The sequence below is a fragment of the Rhynchophorus ferrugineus genome, unplaced genomic scaffold (assembly GCF_030347505.1).
Source record: "Rhynchophorus ferrugineus isolate W39M unplaced genomic scaffold, kcgeb_rfMv2 rfM4, whole genome shotgun sequence".
NCBI lineage: Eukaryota > Metazoa > Arthropoda > Insecta > Coleoptera > Curculionidae > Rhynchophorus > Rhynchophorus ferrugineus.
The window spans coordinates 35313223-35329688 of record NW_027472583.1 but is presented as its reverse complement, the minus strand read 5'-3'; the positions used below and the strand labels follow the sequence as shown (position 1 = coordinate 35329688).

At 31.1% G+C, this 16466-nt stretch overlaps 1 protein-coding gene across 2 annotated transcripts in view; it reads left to right on the top strand.

The window, feature by feature from the left end:
- Nucleotides 1-16108, top strand: part of LOC143195161 (V-type proton ATPase 116 kDa subunit a 1) — a 36468-nt gene extending 20360 nt beyond the window's left edge. For both annotated transcript variants that reach the window (XM_076402103.1, XM_076402104.1), the window contains exons 9-14: nt 832-997; nt 3478-3715; nt 3777-3886; nt 7502-7886; nt 7946-8174; nt 15786-16108. In XM_076402103.1, the coding sequence (XP_076258218.1) occupies nt 832-997; nt 3478-3715; nt 3777-3886; nt 7502-7886; nt 7946-8174; nt 15786-16048 (1391 nt within the window). In that variant the 3' untranslated portion in view covers nt 16049-16108. The remainder of the gene's footprint in view (nt 1-831; nt 998-3477; nt 3716-3776; nt 3887-7501; nt 7887-7945; nt 8175-15785) is intronic.
- Nucleotides 16109-16466: the final 358 nt, after the last annotated feature.

The following is a 16466-nucleotide window of genomic DNA, read 5'->3' as shown; positions in this document are numbered from 1 at the left end:
ATATCAATCTCCAGTTACATCACCCATCGCTCTACATGAATCTGTTGTTGAGACTTGGGATGTAGCATCTTTTGAGCCTTACATGCTTGTTGTCCATATTTTCAACACATCGCCAATGTCAGCTTGTTTGTAGGTTGCGTAAGTCTCGCTTGATACATTATGCTACACTGTCTTTCCAATATTTCAAAATTGCTGTTGTTTGCATAGTTGAATGCCATATGCCCAGATTGACTTTATGATGGTTTTTTATACCATTGATTTTATTGGTTAAATGGTAGTGATGATATCTTAACCAATCCACACTACTGTGTCGACTTGTTTACGCTTGATATAGGTGTGCTTCTACCCAAGTATGTTGCATGTTCCTTTTGTGGGATATTTTGGCTCCAACTCCAATGCCATCTAAATAAAATTGAGAATATGTAATGATACCATATATATTCAGGGATATTTTAATTTTTCTTTAATTATCTGATAATCTTGTTATATCTTTTTTGGGGTAGTAACCGATTTTGAATGACTTACATGAAATTCGTGCTACTGCACTACTACCACTAAGTAAACTGCATTGATTTGATAATCTAGTGTTAAAAATGTAAAGTCATATGAGAGAAATATCAATTGACTGAAGACAGGGTATAACAAATTAGCATAATCTTAAAAATTTTATAAACAACTCTCGTAGTTAATTGGATGAAGATGAAACCAATTGTTTACTTAACATGTACTTCTTATTTCAGTTATTCGAATATTTGTCGAAAGTGTTAAAGTTAAATCTTTAAGTTTTAATTGTAATCAAATTATAACTGATACAAAACTTCTTTATTTCAGCACTATATAGTATAGTAACGTTTCCATTCTTGTTTGCCGTTATGTTTGGCGATTTGGGTCACGCTATGATTATGGCAGCTTTTGGTGCTTGGCTGGTTATTTCCGAGAAGAAGATAGCCGCTCAGAAGGACAAAGGAGAAATATTTTCGATATTTTTCGGCGGAAGGTATACTTATGTTGCTTAGCACATCACTGAATAAGTATCCGGTCGAACTAAGAAAACCAATTGTTGTTATCAATTATACAAAGTGTCTCAAAAGGACGTTCAAACGGAAATTTCTTATGATGGCTAGGCAGATGGACTACGTGATGGCTGCCATTTCGTAACAGATACTTTTTTTTCAAACGCGCCAAGTAAGGCAATTTATTGGTATATATTGGCTTTCTATTTGATATACCCCTTCGAAAAAATCCATAGGGTTAAATCGGAACTATGTGGAGACCAATTTATGACACATCTCCTGAAGATCAATTTGCCACGCGAGTAACATTACTCCGTTCTGTTGGAGTCAGAGAAAGTTTGCAGTTTAAGTATCAAATTCTCGTCTATACACTCTGAATTCACTGTAACTGTACAACCCCATTTAACTTCAAAAAAATAGTTAGGAGATTGAAGGGAGTCTGCTACTATTCGCGCGTCAATTAAGATTATACCTTGAAAAGCTAGAAACAAATCTAACTCATCATCATCATCAATCCATAGCCGGTACGTATTCCATTTGAAAGGTCGATTTCACCACAAGCCCGGAGGAAATTCTTTGGTAAACAACTTCGACTTAACTGCACCGTAGGGGTCTTAGTTCTTGCACCATTTGGGCTTTGTGTGGCTTTAAATCTGATGGAAAATCTGATGTAATGATGATATTACACTTATAAAACACTTTTCTATCTAATTTCTATCTATTCTAATTTATGGATTTATGGTTGCCATGAATAATTGTTAAGTTTTCTACTAGTCTTGATAAATTTGGTGGCCTGGATTTTCTTTTTTCATCATTGTACCTGCCCGTTTAGACATTCGACCGCTTGAAAAATGATGAAGAGCTTAGAATACCACCTCTCGAAAATCGTGAAAATGACAGATGTGATACATGAGATGAATTACAGCCTCACTATCGGCTTTCGAGAAACACTGCATACTATCTGAATTTCTTAGAACTGGGATAGCGATTGATATACCCCATTACCCCTCGGATTTGTTGCAATGTTTCTCTTGCTTTTTAATGCATTTTGTATGACGATTTTTATATGTTCCCCTTTCAACGGATGTTCTTTTTGATTCAAGGATATAGTACTCCAAGCATGTTTCATTTACTTAAAAAAGCTTTCTATTTCATATGAATATCTCTAATTTACTTATTATCTACTGTATTAGCGTTCATATATTATTTAAGGTTGCTAGGTTTTGCATTATATATGCTTCACGGTATTGTACCAAGATCAAATGGTTTGATTTTTCTGAGCCTGTGGTCTGCTCAAGTATTATTCAAGAGATTCCAAAATTTTCCATTGTTAACATTAGAGTGAAATATCTAGTTACAATCGATTCCTGAATATATTGATACGCGCAATTCTTATTGTATTTGTATACATCCACGACCTCTTAGGACTCTGTTCTGAAAAAGTTATATGTTAAACTAGATTTCGTAGGTCCAAATAGGTTTTATAACTCACCTGTATCACAGCAACTCATTATATTCTCATAATTGAGGATTTCTTCCAATGAATTTTTCATTTTAAATTCAAATTCTTTCTTTTATATTTAATTTGATTTTAAATTATATTGTAAAATTATAAATCGTTTGAGGTGTAGTATAACATATTACTTCTATTTGCAGTTTTCCCATTTTTTTTGGATTTTTTAATGTTTTCTAGAACAATTACCAATATTTAGTAATCAAAGCGTTTGGTATCAGTGTTTGAATAAAAATAATTAAACTAAGCATATTAGTTAATAATAGTTGATATTCTTGGAGCACAGTCTTCATGCGGCCTCCCCATAAAGATTTCGAAGATTATAAAAGTTGTTAAGTTACTAAAACTACTTTAACTTTAGACATTTATCAATATTAGCTAAGGATGTTTAGTAAGTGATGCAGTTCAATAGATAGTTTCTCTTTAGTTCTACACTTTAAACTGAAGCCAATACCTTAAAAACCTTAAAAATATAACATAAATAATATACTTTTATATGAAATTGACTCTGTTAGATAGTTATTATTTTTTTAAGTCAATTTGACTTTTTCGCATGACAGGTTCTTGCCGCTGCTGGCTTGGTTAAAGGTCAAACTAAGAACCCAATGCTTTATTAAGATTTGGACCTGTATGATATGCTCTTCTATATCCAAAAAATTAAATTATGTGACGAAGAAGTCAATAATCATTGTTACTGTCATTATTTTTGAAAAAGTGAAAAAGTGGAAATAGTTTATAGCTAAACAAACTAATTGCTCCGTTAAAGCTTGCAAAAGGTCGCAAAACAATATTGGCAACATAAACTTGTTTCCCTCAAAACATACCTATTTCCCAAACATAAAATATGTCAGTCGATAGTGGTGTCATCAATGTTTCAGACCGGATATTTATTGAAAGACGTATTGTGCTACAAACAAAACAATTTAAATATATTTGGTTACTTATCATCAGGTATATCATTCTACTGATGGGGTTATTTTCCATGTACACCGGCCTACTTTATAACGATATCTTCTCCAAGTCTATGAACATATTCGGTAGCAAATGGAGGGTATATAAGGGTTTATTTCCAACGAATGATAGTTTCTCGCAGACCGGAGACGATGATACAACAGAAAGCTTAACCTTGGATCCAAAATATGGGTTTACGAACGAGGCTTATTTCTTTGGAATGGATCCAGTGTGGCAGGTATATACAATGCTTTAAAGTGTTTGAGAAGGTATCTTACACAAACTAATTTTGCTTTTAGAGTGCTGATAATAAGATTATCTTTTTAAACTCTTTCAAGATGAAGCTGTCTATTATTTTTGGCGTTGTCCATATGTTGTTCGGTATTATATTGAATATTGTCAATCATATGTAAGTATTGTGCTTGAACGTAGGTTTATTACCTATAATATTTAAGTTTAAATAATCATTTAAGTAAATATAATAGCTGTTTACGATGCGAGCATTAATTTTGCTTCTACCAAATTATACAGATCAACAATAACAAATGTTTTTAATAATTTTAACTAATTTAATTAATTCCTTAATATACAAATTGCGCGAATAATAATAAAGATGTCGGGCCATCCACCACTTTCTTACATTTTAATATTTCAAAATCAACAAGTTTAAAATATGTATTATTACATAATGGAAATACTTATGAGTCTTTTACCGGTGTGAAATAAATATTTAGAATGTGTTTTCATACTTCTTTTCTTACTGAAAATTCTATTACGAACCGTTTAAACGTTGCGCTTTTATTGCTTGACATGCAACAATTCAGCACAAACATTAGAGATGAAAAGTGGCTCTAGTACGGCAAACCTGAGCGCAAGAACTCAAAGATTGGCAATATTTATTGCAATAAGGCATCACATTGCGTCACAAGGTGCTAAAACCAAATGAAACTATTTTTCTATCTGTCAAGATCAGCCTCTTACATGACAACGCTCAACCACACGTTGACAGAGTTGTGAAGAATACACTGTTGCACCTTGATTGGATTCAGACAGAGAGTTTTTTGATTACCACTTGTTCAGTTCGATGCAGTCTAGCTAGCTTAGAGATCGCAATTTTTTTTAATATGACAAGAGTTCATGCAAGCATGTAATATAATACAAAGTAAAAAGTAAAAGTATTATTAAAAAAATAAAATATTAAAAGTAAACAAAATATTGAGTAACGAGTGATTGAGTGCCAAATGTTGTTTGACGCCAAAACTGTATGATCTTAAGGCATTAATTTGCAACAAATAATTTAAATTGCATACTGTATTTTAAAAAAGCTGTATGCCCTTCGTAGAATACGCCTTAGATCTGCAATAACTAAATCAATACATATGATGAACTTATATGTGTTGCAATCATTATATGAAAATAAAATAACTCTGTAAGTGTGGTGGTTGACTGCAATCAGGAGATAAACACTAATAAGTCTGATTAGTATTAGTATTAGTACAGTTCGGAATCATCCTTTGTAGTACTGCAAACAGCTGAACGCTTTCAAAGTGTGGAAAGAGAAAGTTAATAATTGAGACGATGGCAGTAAGCACCAGTCACAGAAATATATACCAACATTTATCTAATAAATGTTTTCCTTTTCTTTCATTAATCTCTTTGAAAGTCCACAATCTGCCCGTGGGCAATAAGTATTGTTATATGATTTGCGTTATATAATATAACCATCCTGACATGTAGGAGATCAATTTAGTAAGTACAAGAGTAAGTAGCATGTAAGTATAAGTCTTATAATCTACTTATAATCTAAATCCTATTCTAGATAGTGTTCTGACTTAATCTAATAAAATCTGTTTAATCGATTTAGGAACAGTTTTTTTTAATAAAATATTACTAAAATGCAGAAAGCAGCTATAATAAGCATTTAAAAATATCAATATATTTATAAATCGTTATTAGAAAAGTTTATATAGTGAATCTACTACACCGATGGTATTTGGTACCTTTTAGAAAATATATATATAGTTCGTTCAATATGGTGAAACAGTGAACTCATTTCATCTGAATGGATGACGTCAAAACGTCTCAATGTTGCCGCATCAACTCATAATTTTAATTCATGTTCATGTAGATATAGAACAAAAGTCTAATCTAAATAAAATAATTAAACAAAAATATTGTTAGCAAATATGATTTATTTTAACATTATAATCCACCTATATGCATATATTTCAAAGGACTTAAAACTACAATTGTAGTTGTAATAGTTGGTAAGTTAGGGTTGTGTTTTATTATATTTACATTGAACTCTTTTTCATACCACCTCTAAGTTAGAGTTCTAGACACGTTTATTATGTTGTGGTAGATTTGATCTCTTCTCACACATTTTAACCAAATGCTCATGTACATTCTGAACAATTATACACATATTTGGGTACATATATCTTTCACATTCTGCAACAAGATTTCCTGCAGTAATCGTATATTAATTCATATATACTCACTATTAGATGTTTTCATTCTCAGCATTGAATTATAATGCTTATTATAATGGCGAGGATTTCAGAATGCGTCATTCAATCTAATAACTAAGCTGTTAATTTCCAATCTATCTACCATTTATTCACGATTCCATCATTTGTCAATTTCTTTTTCGATGTCTCTGATCGAATACATTGAAACCGAAGGTGTTATTAATTACTCCTGTTTCCAGCATGAAGAACAATATATCTGCAATGAATTATTAATAAATGTTATGACTAAGAAAACCTAATCAACTATTATTCTAACGTTTAGCTTCTTCCATTATATAGGTCTCATTTTGAATTATCCACGTCTCATCTAAATACACAAATTGAAATAATATGTCTTCCCTGATTTTATTATATGTTTTAAAAAAATATATTATTTTAAAAGCAATGTCTGGAAGTTACATTAGACTTATTCTTGGGTAATATTTACACTATTTAATTCCTCATCTTCAACATCCTTCAAAGACCTGTATATCAGTAAGCTTTTTTTGAATACTTTCCAGACTAACAGTTTCCTCTGAAACAATTGTATTAAATTATGTTTATATATAAAAAACTACTTACTGTTTTTATGCATCTCATATATTTGATCTCTGATAGAGCTACCATCACATTGATCTTGATTTGTCACCCGTTTCATATGAGGACGGTTTCTTCTCGGTGAATCCAATATTATATTTTTAATTTTTCAAGATATTTCAGCGACCATGCTCATACTAATATTCAATGCAGCTACAATACACTAATAAATATTTTCAATAAAAACCGCAGCAACTTTATACTTAACGGTAATAAAAATGTTTATCTCTCCAATGAATTTTACTGGACAGAGACGCAATCTGTTCTGTCTAGTTTCAGCATTTTCCAATCAGAGCAATAATTAACAGCGATTTGAAATTTATTAAAACAAGTAAAGCAGTAAAATAAAGTTTGCCGGTTTATAATCTGTAGTTATTATAATTCATATTTTGATGAAGTTGGATAACCCGACGACCTTTGCAGACTGACTTGGTTACATGTTCGAACGCGCCAGACAGCATTGTGTCTATTTTTAACTAGAATAATAAGTTGCTGTAAGCAATACATTAAATCTCTTGATGACGTGAGTTTACTGTTATTTTGAATAGACTATGTATTTTTTACCAATTTCTATATATTTTTTTTCTGGATGAAGTTCGTCAATACTTGTTTTTTTGAATTGGTTTCAAATTTAAATCATTCATTATATCATCATAATGTTAATTAGTTATATTTCTCATTCTTAATAATTTAATTCATAACTGAAATGCAAATGTATCCGATTCCATTTTTTACCAAATGTATACTGACGTTTCGTCGTGAAATTGAATATTAGAAGAGAAAAAAAATCCTACAGAAATAATATTTTCTTAAAAAATAGTAAGCGACAGCGGTTACTTTAAACATATTTAATATAAAAATTCTCTTCAATAAATTAATCTTTTATTCTAAATAACTATAGCTTGTTTTCCTTTCAGACAATTTAAAAGATACTACGCGTTGTTCTTGGATTTCTTACCCAAATTGGTATTTTTCTCGCTTCTGTTTATTTATCTCGCCACAATGATTGTGATGAAATGGTTCCTGTATTCTGCATCAAACGAGGTTGATGCGTTTCATGACAGTAAATGCGCTCCATCCGTGCTGATTTACTTCATTGGAATGATGCTGTATAAGAAAATTGATGATACCTCTGAACACGGTCAATTGGTCTGCAAGGCTTATATGTACGATGGACAGGAGACCGTCCAACATAAGTTCTTGTATGTTGCTCTTTTGTGCATACCAGTTCTTCTATTTGGTAGTCCCATTTATCATTGGATGAAGAAGAAGAAGCCTAAAGCTCCAACTCACGCTCACCATGTATGTGTAACTAATAAATGCTCCTATATTACTTTTCATACGAACTTATATTTTTACAGAACAATCATTCTAATTCTCATCAACCTAATGGAAGACAGTCTAGCCGTCTGAGTCAAAAACACGAGGATTTACAGCCAATACCTGAGAATGCTGAGTTAGTTACCCACGAAGAACCGATGAGTGAAATTATGGTCCATCAAGCGATAGAGACTATTGAGTTTACTCTAAGTACAGTATCTCATACCGCTTCTTACCTTCGTTTATGGGCTCTATCTCTGGCTCATTCACGTAAGTTACCAACGTTTATTTGTTACACAACTGATCAGTTATTTATAATATAAAGAAAATAAACTGAGTGTATTTCAATGAAGTGTTTATTAAAACATTTATTATATTTATTTAAGGCATTATTAAACAGACATTTATTAAGAACAGTTTTTATAATTGCTATATTAAGCTTATATAACTGATTTATAGTTTTAGGGAATTTTGGAAAAATGGTTTAATATTTTATTTATTCTTCATTAAGTATTCTTCATCGATAGCCCTTGACTTTTCGCATCATTCGGACAATTTACGGATTCCATCTCGAAAAAACGAAGCATATTTTGAGGCTATCCACGAATGGGCATATTTTTATGTATCTTCATAAGTAGTTAAACGCTGCTCAGTCAGGTCACGACTTAAACGCCACAAGAAGTAATAATCAGAAGAAGCAAGGTCTTGAGAATAGCATAGGTCTTGCGGGTAGGGTAGTCATCCCCTTTTAATGTTTCCAAGTATACTTTCACCGGTTTTGCAAAATATGGTCAAGCGTTGTCATCTGAAAAATAACATCGTTGTGTCTTTGTTCGTATTCCAGCCGTTTTTTCGCGCATAGCTTGGACTCAAATGCATGACTTGTAGTAGATTCCGATCCCTAAGGTATGGATGGTTTTATCGAGTCATGCCTTCGACTTTAATTAAAGTAAAAGTAAAAGAGTAAGACTCCACGCAAAAGTGATTTACTCGCTACAAATTCAGACCTTTTCAATGCACTGGAACAATTTTCAATTCACAATTGACGAAATGACACAGTGAAGCCTGCCAGTGAGTCTTCACTATATGGTTAGTTGCAAATGTACCCGGTGCGGTTTAATATATATCTGTTGTAAATCCTTTAAATTGAATTATTGGCCTGATATTAATCAAAATATTAACGATCCTTTTTTAAAACTTCTTTCGATTTTTCTGGAAACATGGAGGGCATCGTGTCAAAAGGATTATGTTGGTTAATAAAAATTCTCACAAATTATGTTTTATTAATTTTTAAAACCATAATTTAAGAGTTGCAAAAATATATATGTGTCTAATTTATATTACTGATCAACATACAATTAGTCGTAATATTGTTCATCGCCTTCTTCTTCACAGCGTTGTGGATTTTTCGTCAAAAGTCATCTCGACATAATTCGACACTCATCCATTCACCTGAGTTAGTTTTTTAGTTTGACTTTTGATTTAAAAGTTCTCAAATGCTCAAAAAATCAAGGCAAAAAGGAAAAGTGTTATAAGCTTGGTTGTAGTTTTAGAGAGGAACCTAGGTGCTACAGTGCACAAATTAATTCATCTCCATTAAAAATCCTTGAAAATTAATTTACTGTTCTTGTATATATCGAGACAAGATCAAGAACCAGAAATATAGATTTTATACTAAAGAAATTGATAGGCAAACCTAATTTTGGTCTAAATAAAAATACAAAATTTGTAAGATATATTACCTTTGTAAGGTACATTACAGATTGGGGAAAAAGTAATTTTGGCTGCATGATCTATAATATTTTGGCACTTTTCTAGTAAAATCATAATTCTGCCCTGTAAAGCAATTGATATATTAAGGCGAAAACTTAGTAACGTTATTTTCTTTAACCTATAATGTAAAAAGACATTTCCAGAGATCATAATAAATGCTGGTCTGAGTTATTCGCCTAGCTGTATTTTAACTTTGGAAGCTTATAGTTCATTTGGGGACAAATCCACTGACATCAATGGACGTTGTCATAACTTTAAGTTCAGATTTTTCACTATAGTGAATTCACCTGCGAACCGTATTGGTGGGGGAAGACCTTTTTCTTGTCAAATGAAGAAGCTTGAAGTTTTCGAATTTCTCTGTTATACCATTGCATAGTACTATACTATTAATGATGGCGCATATTACTATCTAGTTTTTTCAACTAATAGGTGGTGATAATTTCACATGATGTTTGCTCTCAAAAACCCACTGTTTTAATTTTCCATTTATTTCCGGAGCGTCACAGTAGGTCTAGGTTTCATCAAAAATTAAGAATCGAGTAAGATTTGTATAAATAAGGTTTAATCTCTTTCAGTATCAAATCTTTTAAATGTAAATCCTTAATCATCTTTCAAAACGCACTTTTCCATTTTTTTTAAATAAACACTTGTCTTGCCACTGCTTATTAGACTAGACCATTTGTTACTTTTTGCTTTAAAGGATGGTATGATAATCTTGAGCTGATCGTAGCTTTAAATCAAACTACTCTGGATGCTACTAGTTTATAAAATGCTGTTCAATTTTTAAAGAATCTATTAAATTATGGAACCAAGTGGAAACCGAAGATGTAAATAATTAACGGTCTTTATGCTGGATTTTCAAAAGGGGATGGTAAAGTTATCCTGCGTTTTATTTTAAAATTATCCTAAACATTAATATGATTTAGTTTAAAAAAATATGGCGAATGCGTTAGGTTCATAAACTAGTTGTTTCGTTTCATATTAAATAGCATAATTTTTTTGTATAGATAAATATTGCTGGACAGTTTTTATGAGAATATATATATATATATATATATATATATATATATATATATATATATATATATAAATTGAACACTCCTAAGATCTAATAGATTCAGTAAGGCTACAAAGAGCATGCCTATCTGTTGCTACAGATCTACAGTTGCTAGTTTAGTTAAAATCTATAGAAGAGTCTACCTACCGAGCTGTGGTATACAAATTTATGAATAATTCAATTAAATGAGTTCAGTATAGGCGAGGGTTCACATTTGGATGATCAAGTCGTTTTTAAGAAATAATTTTCCAAGTTGTGTATTTTTTCGATAGGCAGTTTACTTTATTTTCAATCAATTCACTAAATAATGTTTTTCTCTGAGACACTTTATACACCTGGACATCTTGTTTATATTTCTGGTCTAATAATGAAAGCAAAAAACAAATACTGATTATCGAAATTGTATTTATTGTTTTTCAAAATGTTCTGCTGAAAATCAATCTACTCTTTCTTGCAGTTGATGTTACGAGTTACTTTAAATTCGGGACTGAATTGAATTAATAACACCGCTTAATGATGCCGATATTTTTTTCACCGATATATCGATATTTTTGTCAGACGATATTTTTCAAACATTTTTAAGATATCTCTAAAACATAAAAAACGTTTTAGTTATTTTTAATAAACCTTTAAGATTGGTACTTATTTTAAAAGTTTTATTAAATATATCGCTACTTTTTACAATATGTAGAGAATATCGATTTTTTTGTTTGGTCCGATATATCAATATTTTTATGTTTTCTTCAATATATCGATTTTTGTTTGTAAAATATCAATATTTTTCCTATTTGTCGCAAAAAAAATTTCGATAATTTTATCTTCCCATATATCGATGTTCTTGTAAAAAAGATATATTTAAAATATCGATATAATGTAATAACGATATATTGCTCTGCACCCTAATGCAACTTGTGGCTTTGAAGGAAAAGCAACTTTATTTACATTGATTTATTTTACCTTTTTGTACGGCTGTCCGAGCCATACTGCAATACCCTCTACTAGTTATTCTTCTTTTTTTACATATTAGGAATGTGTTTTATAGACGAAATATTTAACACCCCATCTCAATAAAGCTTGATTTAATTTTAGGTATCTTGTTATCGGTAATTAGGCTCTATAATTTCTTGATATAGATATTTTTATTAATTGTTCCATTTAAAAATGTTATCGTCAATTTGTTTATCTTCCAGTTCCCTACAATCTTGGGAATGGACTCATCGATATAAAACATTTTTAAAAGTTGACCCGATTTTAGTGGCCCATTGGAAATGGAAACATTTTGATTAAAGTAACTCCAATAGATGCATTTTGAGCGCATCAATCGCTGCTTTAGGTTTTTAAAATTGTAAATTATCATACTTGTTTTTAATGTACGGTAATAAAAAAATTGATTTGGTGCCAAATCAGTACTGTACAGCGGATGACCTATGAGTTCCCTATTGTGTTCGGTTAAACATTTTATTATTTGAGCTGATGATAAACAAGCAAGAGCGGGATAGATATACATCTCTCAAATTAAAACAAAATTAAAACAAAAATTTGTAAATCTATTTGATTTCTAGGTCACCCTGCAGTTCTTTAGTGGTTACGTAGCGATAAACATTGCTAATTAATCGAAGAACCTTGCTTTGACAGCGATGGATGATAAGTCAGTTTGATGTTTTAGGGCAACCACATAAGTCTAAATAGAATGCTGAAGAAACTGGGAAACATTTGCTTCGATATGCTTGTTTCTCGAATTAGTCTTGTTAGATTTGGCTGGTCTTATAAGAAACATACAATCGTTTTCAGTATTTTTACAGTATTTTCATGATTCGTCACCTCTGTAAATATTGTGCACAACTCTTGATGAATCTGGAACTTATTTTTAAGCAGTTTTTTTTTGTTAATCGATTTAAGCCATTTTTCAAGAATTTGTAAATTATGAATTAAGTTAATCAATCCAACATATAGCAATTTACGTCGAGATTTATTAAAAAAAATCGCACTAAATAACTTAGTAAATCCATTTTATATCGGGTATTCCTGCAGTTCTTTGTACGGTTACGTATCGATAAGCATTGGGTCATTAATCGGTTTGGATTGGATAAACTAATCTCCTTGATTTTAGGTTAAATTGGGAGTACATTATCGTAATGAAGAATAATTTGACTTTTTTCAAGTTTCTTTGGCAAAAAATTGATCCGCCTGAAAATGAATGAATTTTCTGAGATATGATTCTTCGGCGAACAGCTTTTGTAGATTTGGTTTGTCTTGGCAGAACCATATATTATCTATGACTCGTCAGATATACAGATATATAGATATTGTAAACAGCTCTTATAGCTATTAAATTAATCGATAGACGATTTTTTAAAATTTACGCCATACAAATTATGAAAAAATTGCTGTAATCTGTTGTTTAAAAGATATTTTAATTTTCATATTACTATACATAACACAAATAACACTCAAATTATGAAATGCTCGAAGAATGTTTTTAACTACCGTTGGGAACTATCGACTGAATATACTCGATAGTCAAAAAACTAGCGACTGAAAATAGTAATCACCATTTTCAGTCAAATGCACAGTTCGACTGATTTTTTTAAATCCGTGATGTCAGACGAAGATGTACGAACCCTTTCCTGTATAAATTATGAGAGAGGAAAGGACGGAGATGATTGCTTGGAACAGTTAATTTTATTATTATTATTATATTTATACTTATATTTTCCAACGGTAGTATAATCGAGACTTAGATATACATATTCCTTCACGTACTAACTTTAAATAAGAAAAGGAAAAGAATAATTACTGAATACTATTAATATGCAATTAATAATTTCATTTTAAACGTATTAAAAGTAATTAATTTTATATTTGAATGTTCCGTGGATCTGTAAAAAACAAATGTTTTATCGTATTTTAATATGTTAATTGCTATTTTCAAATAAAATATGTACGTATTAACAATCTTGAAAAATATTGTTCCAAAATGCTGCTATATTAATATACAATATATTGTTATTTACAAGCAAATTACCAAAAAAATCATAAAATTATGTATATTAGATGTAAGCATAATTGGGTACATTTTTGTCAAGGTCCCGGCCAGGACGTCAGAGCCAGAACGTTAAAAATCAGTCGAATGAAATTAGTAGACCAAAAATAGTATCTAAAAGTACACGACTGTGTACTGTATCGAAACTGTCGATAGTAAATAGTAACAAAATCAGTCGGACCGAAAATAGCGACTGAAACAGTCACTGGTAAAAAGTAATAAAATCAGTCGAACCAAAAATAGGGAACAGTCGATAATAAAAAGTAGTCAATTACTAAACAGTTGATATTCGTTTTCAGTCGATAGTTCCCAACGCTATTTTTAACGTAACCTTACTAAGATGTCAAAGAAAACTAGTACTGCTGAGGCATATAAATTAACAGCCGTCTTTGAGGTTGTCCCAGTGGGTGGAAAATTGTTAGGAATAATATTGAGATTAGTTAATCTAATTTTATAGTTTAATTGGATGTCTTATATATTTAATATAAGACTTATATAGACTATATAAACTTATATATTTTTTATTTGTATCTGTAATCTATTTGGGATCATAAAAACCACAAAATATATACAAAACAGTTTTAGTAATTTTAATGCTATAGAATTATAATAATGGTATCTTTAATATAATCTCTGATGAGAGTTTCAATTAAATGCTGCTTGGTAATCACTTTTTCTGCAATCGATAGTTTGGTGTGTTCCCGCATGTTTTCTATGGGATTCATGTCTGGTCAATTTCTTGGCCAAGGCAAAACAGATATTTTTTCACCAAATACGCAGTAACACTTCTGGCTTTGTGACACGGTACCAAATCATGCATAAAAATGTAGGTGTTATCGTCAGGGAACGATTAATCCATCTGCGGTAGTAACCAGGTTTTTAGTACTCACTTGTACTAGTTTTGTTTCATTGTTCCTTCCACAATGTATAGGCATCCCTTTGGTTGAGATAACAGAGCACACCATGACAATAATCGGATGTTTAACCCTCTCTACAAGACAATCGGTGTGGACTTGATCTACAAAACTACTTTTGCCAATAAAAATTTGGAAGGTTGGTTTCGGAAAAGCACACCTTTAAATAAATAGAATTACTACTAGAAAATGACCAATTGTATTGTTCAAAAAAGTTATTTTTACTTGGCTCCAGTCTACAACACTCATATTTGGATGTTGTCTAACCCATAGGAGTCGTTTCTTTTTCATGTTCTCGGTTAGGTGAGGCTTTTTGGAAAGCATTTTATTAGATTCTCTTCAACCAACCGCTTCCGCATTTTTCTCTCCGAAATATTTACACCCTCATCGTTTATTATCATAGTTAAATAATCAACGTTCTTTTTATGATTTTCGACGCAGATATTTCTGATTTTTTGATTTTTGTTTCTGATTTCGATCGGTACGAAATATGTTGATTCTTTTATCTCTTTTATCTTAATATCTCTCTACATTTTCCTGGAAACGTGTCCAAAGCCTTACCTATTCAGAAAAGTTGAAAATTTATAGTAGTCGTGTCGAACCATTAATAAAATTTAAATTCGTAGGGAAAACATAGCGAAAGTATTATTATACGGAGTATTATTTACCTTATGATTGTTTTAGTCGACAAAAATTTGTTAAAAGTAATGAAGTTATTATATCTAGACAATACAACAAAAATACTGCAAAGCACTTGTTTTAACAGACAATGACTGAATGAGAAGAATGGTCGCACAATTGACAAATTACATAATAGTATATTACATATATACAAAAACAATAATAGTGATACCAGTACCCATTTAGGATAATATGACCCTGTAAAGACAACATAATTTATTCAAACAAATATAATAAAATATAAATTACATAGATACGAGTACTGTCCCTAATTGCTATTAACCTGATATACCAAAATATAGAGAACCATTACTTAGTTGAATTCATATTATAAACTCAAAACTGTTGTACTTTCTTGTCAATAATTTTTATATCATTATTATAATGGACATTTATTCATAATTATTTTTCAGAGCTCTCAGATGTACTATGGTCTATGGTATTCCAGAAAGGTCTTAAAGTAGACATGGGCTACATCAGTTCTATTCTAATATACGTCTTCTTTATACCTTGGGCCATTTGCACCGTGGGAATTCTCGTTCTGATGGAAGGATTGTCGGCCTTCCTTCACACCTTGCGTCTACACTGGGTCGAGTTTATGAACAAATTCTATAAAGGAGAGGGTTACAACTTTACCCCGTTCAGTTTCAAAAATATTTTAAGCGAAGAAGATTAATTAACCCTGAAGTATTATAAATTGTAAGAAATACATGAAGTAAAATATAATAAACAGTAATATTGCAGTTTTATTAAAGTGAACATCTTTCTGAGTGATTAACTCAACTCAATAATTTAACTAATGTTTTGAATTACAGGGAATATGTATACAATCGATCGATGTGAACAATTATAAGTAACTAAAATTGAAATATAAGTATCCGGACCATCAATTTGGTTTCCGTAATAAACATGGAACAATAGAACAAATACATAGATCAGTCAACCAAATTAATAAGAACTCAAACGATAAACGTCCGAGACTAGAGCAGTGGCGGTCAACCGCCAACTGTGGTAAGATTTAGTGAAGAACATTCGAAGTCCCGTGGCACCAACAGCAGCATATTGTTTGAGAAGTAGACACTCCCAAGCACTGG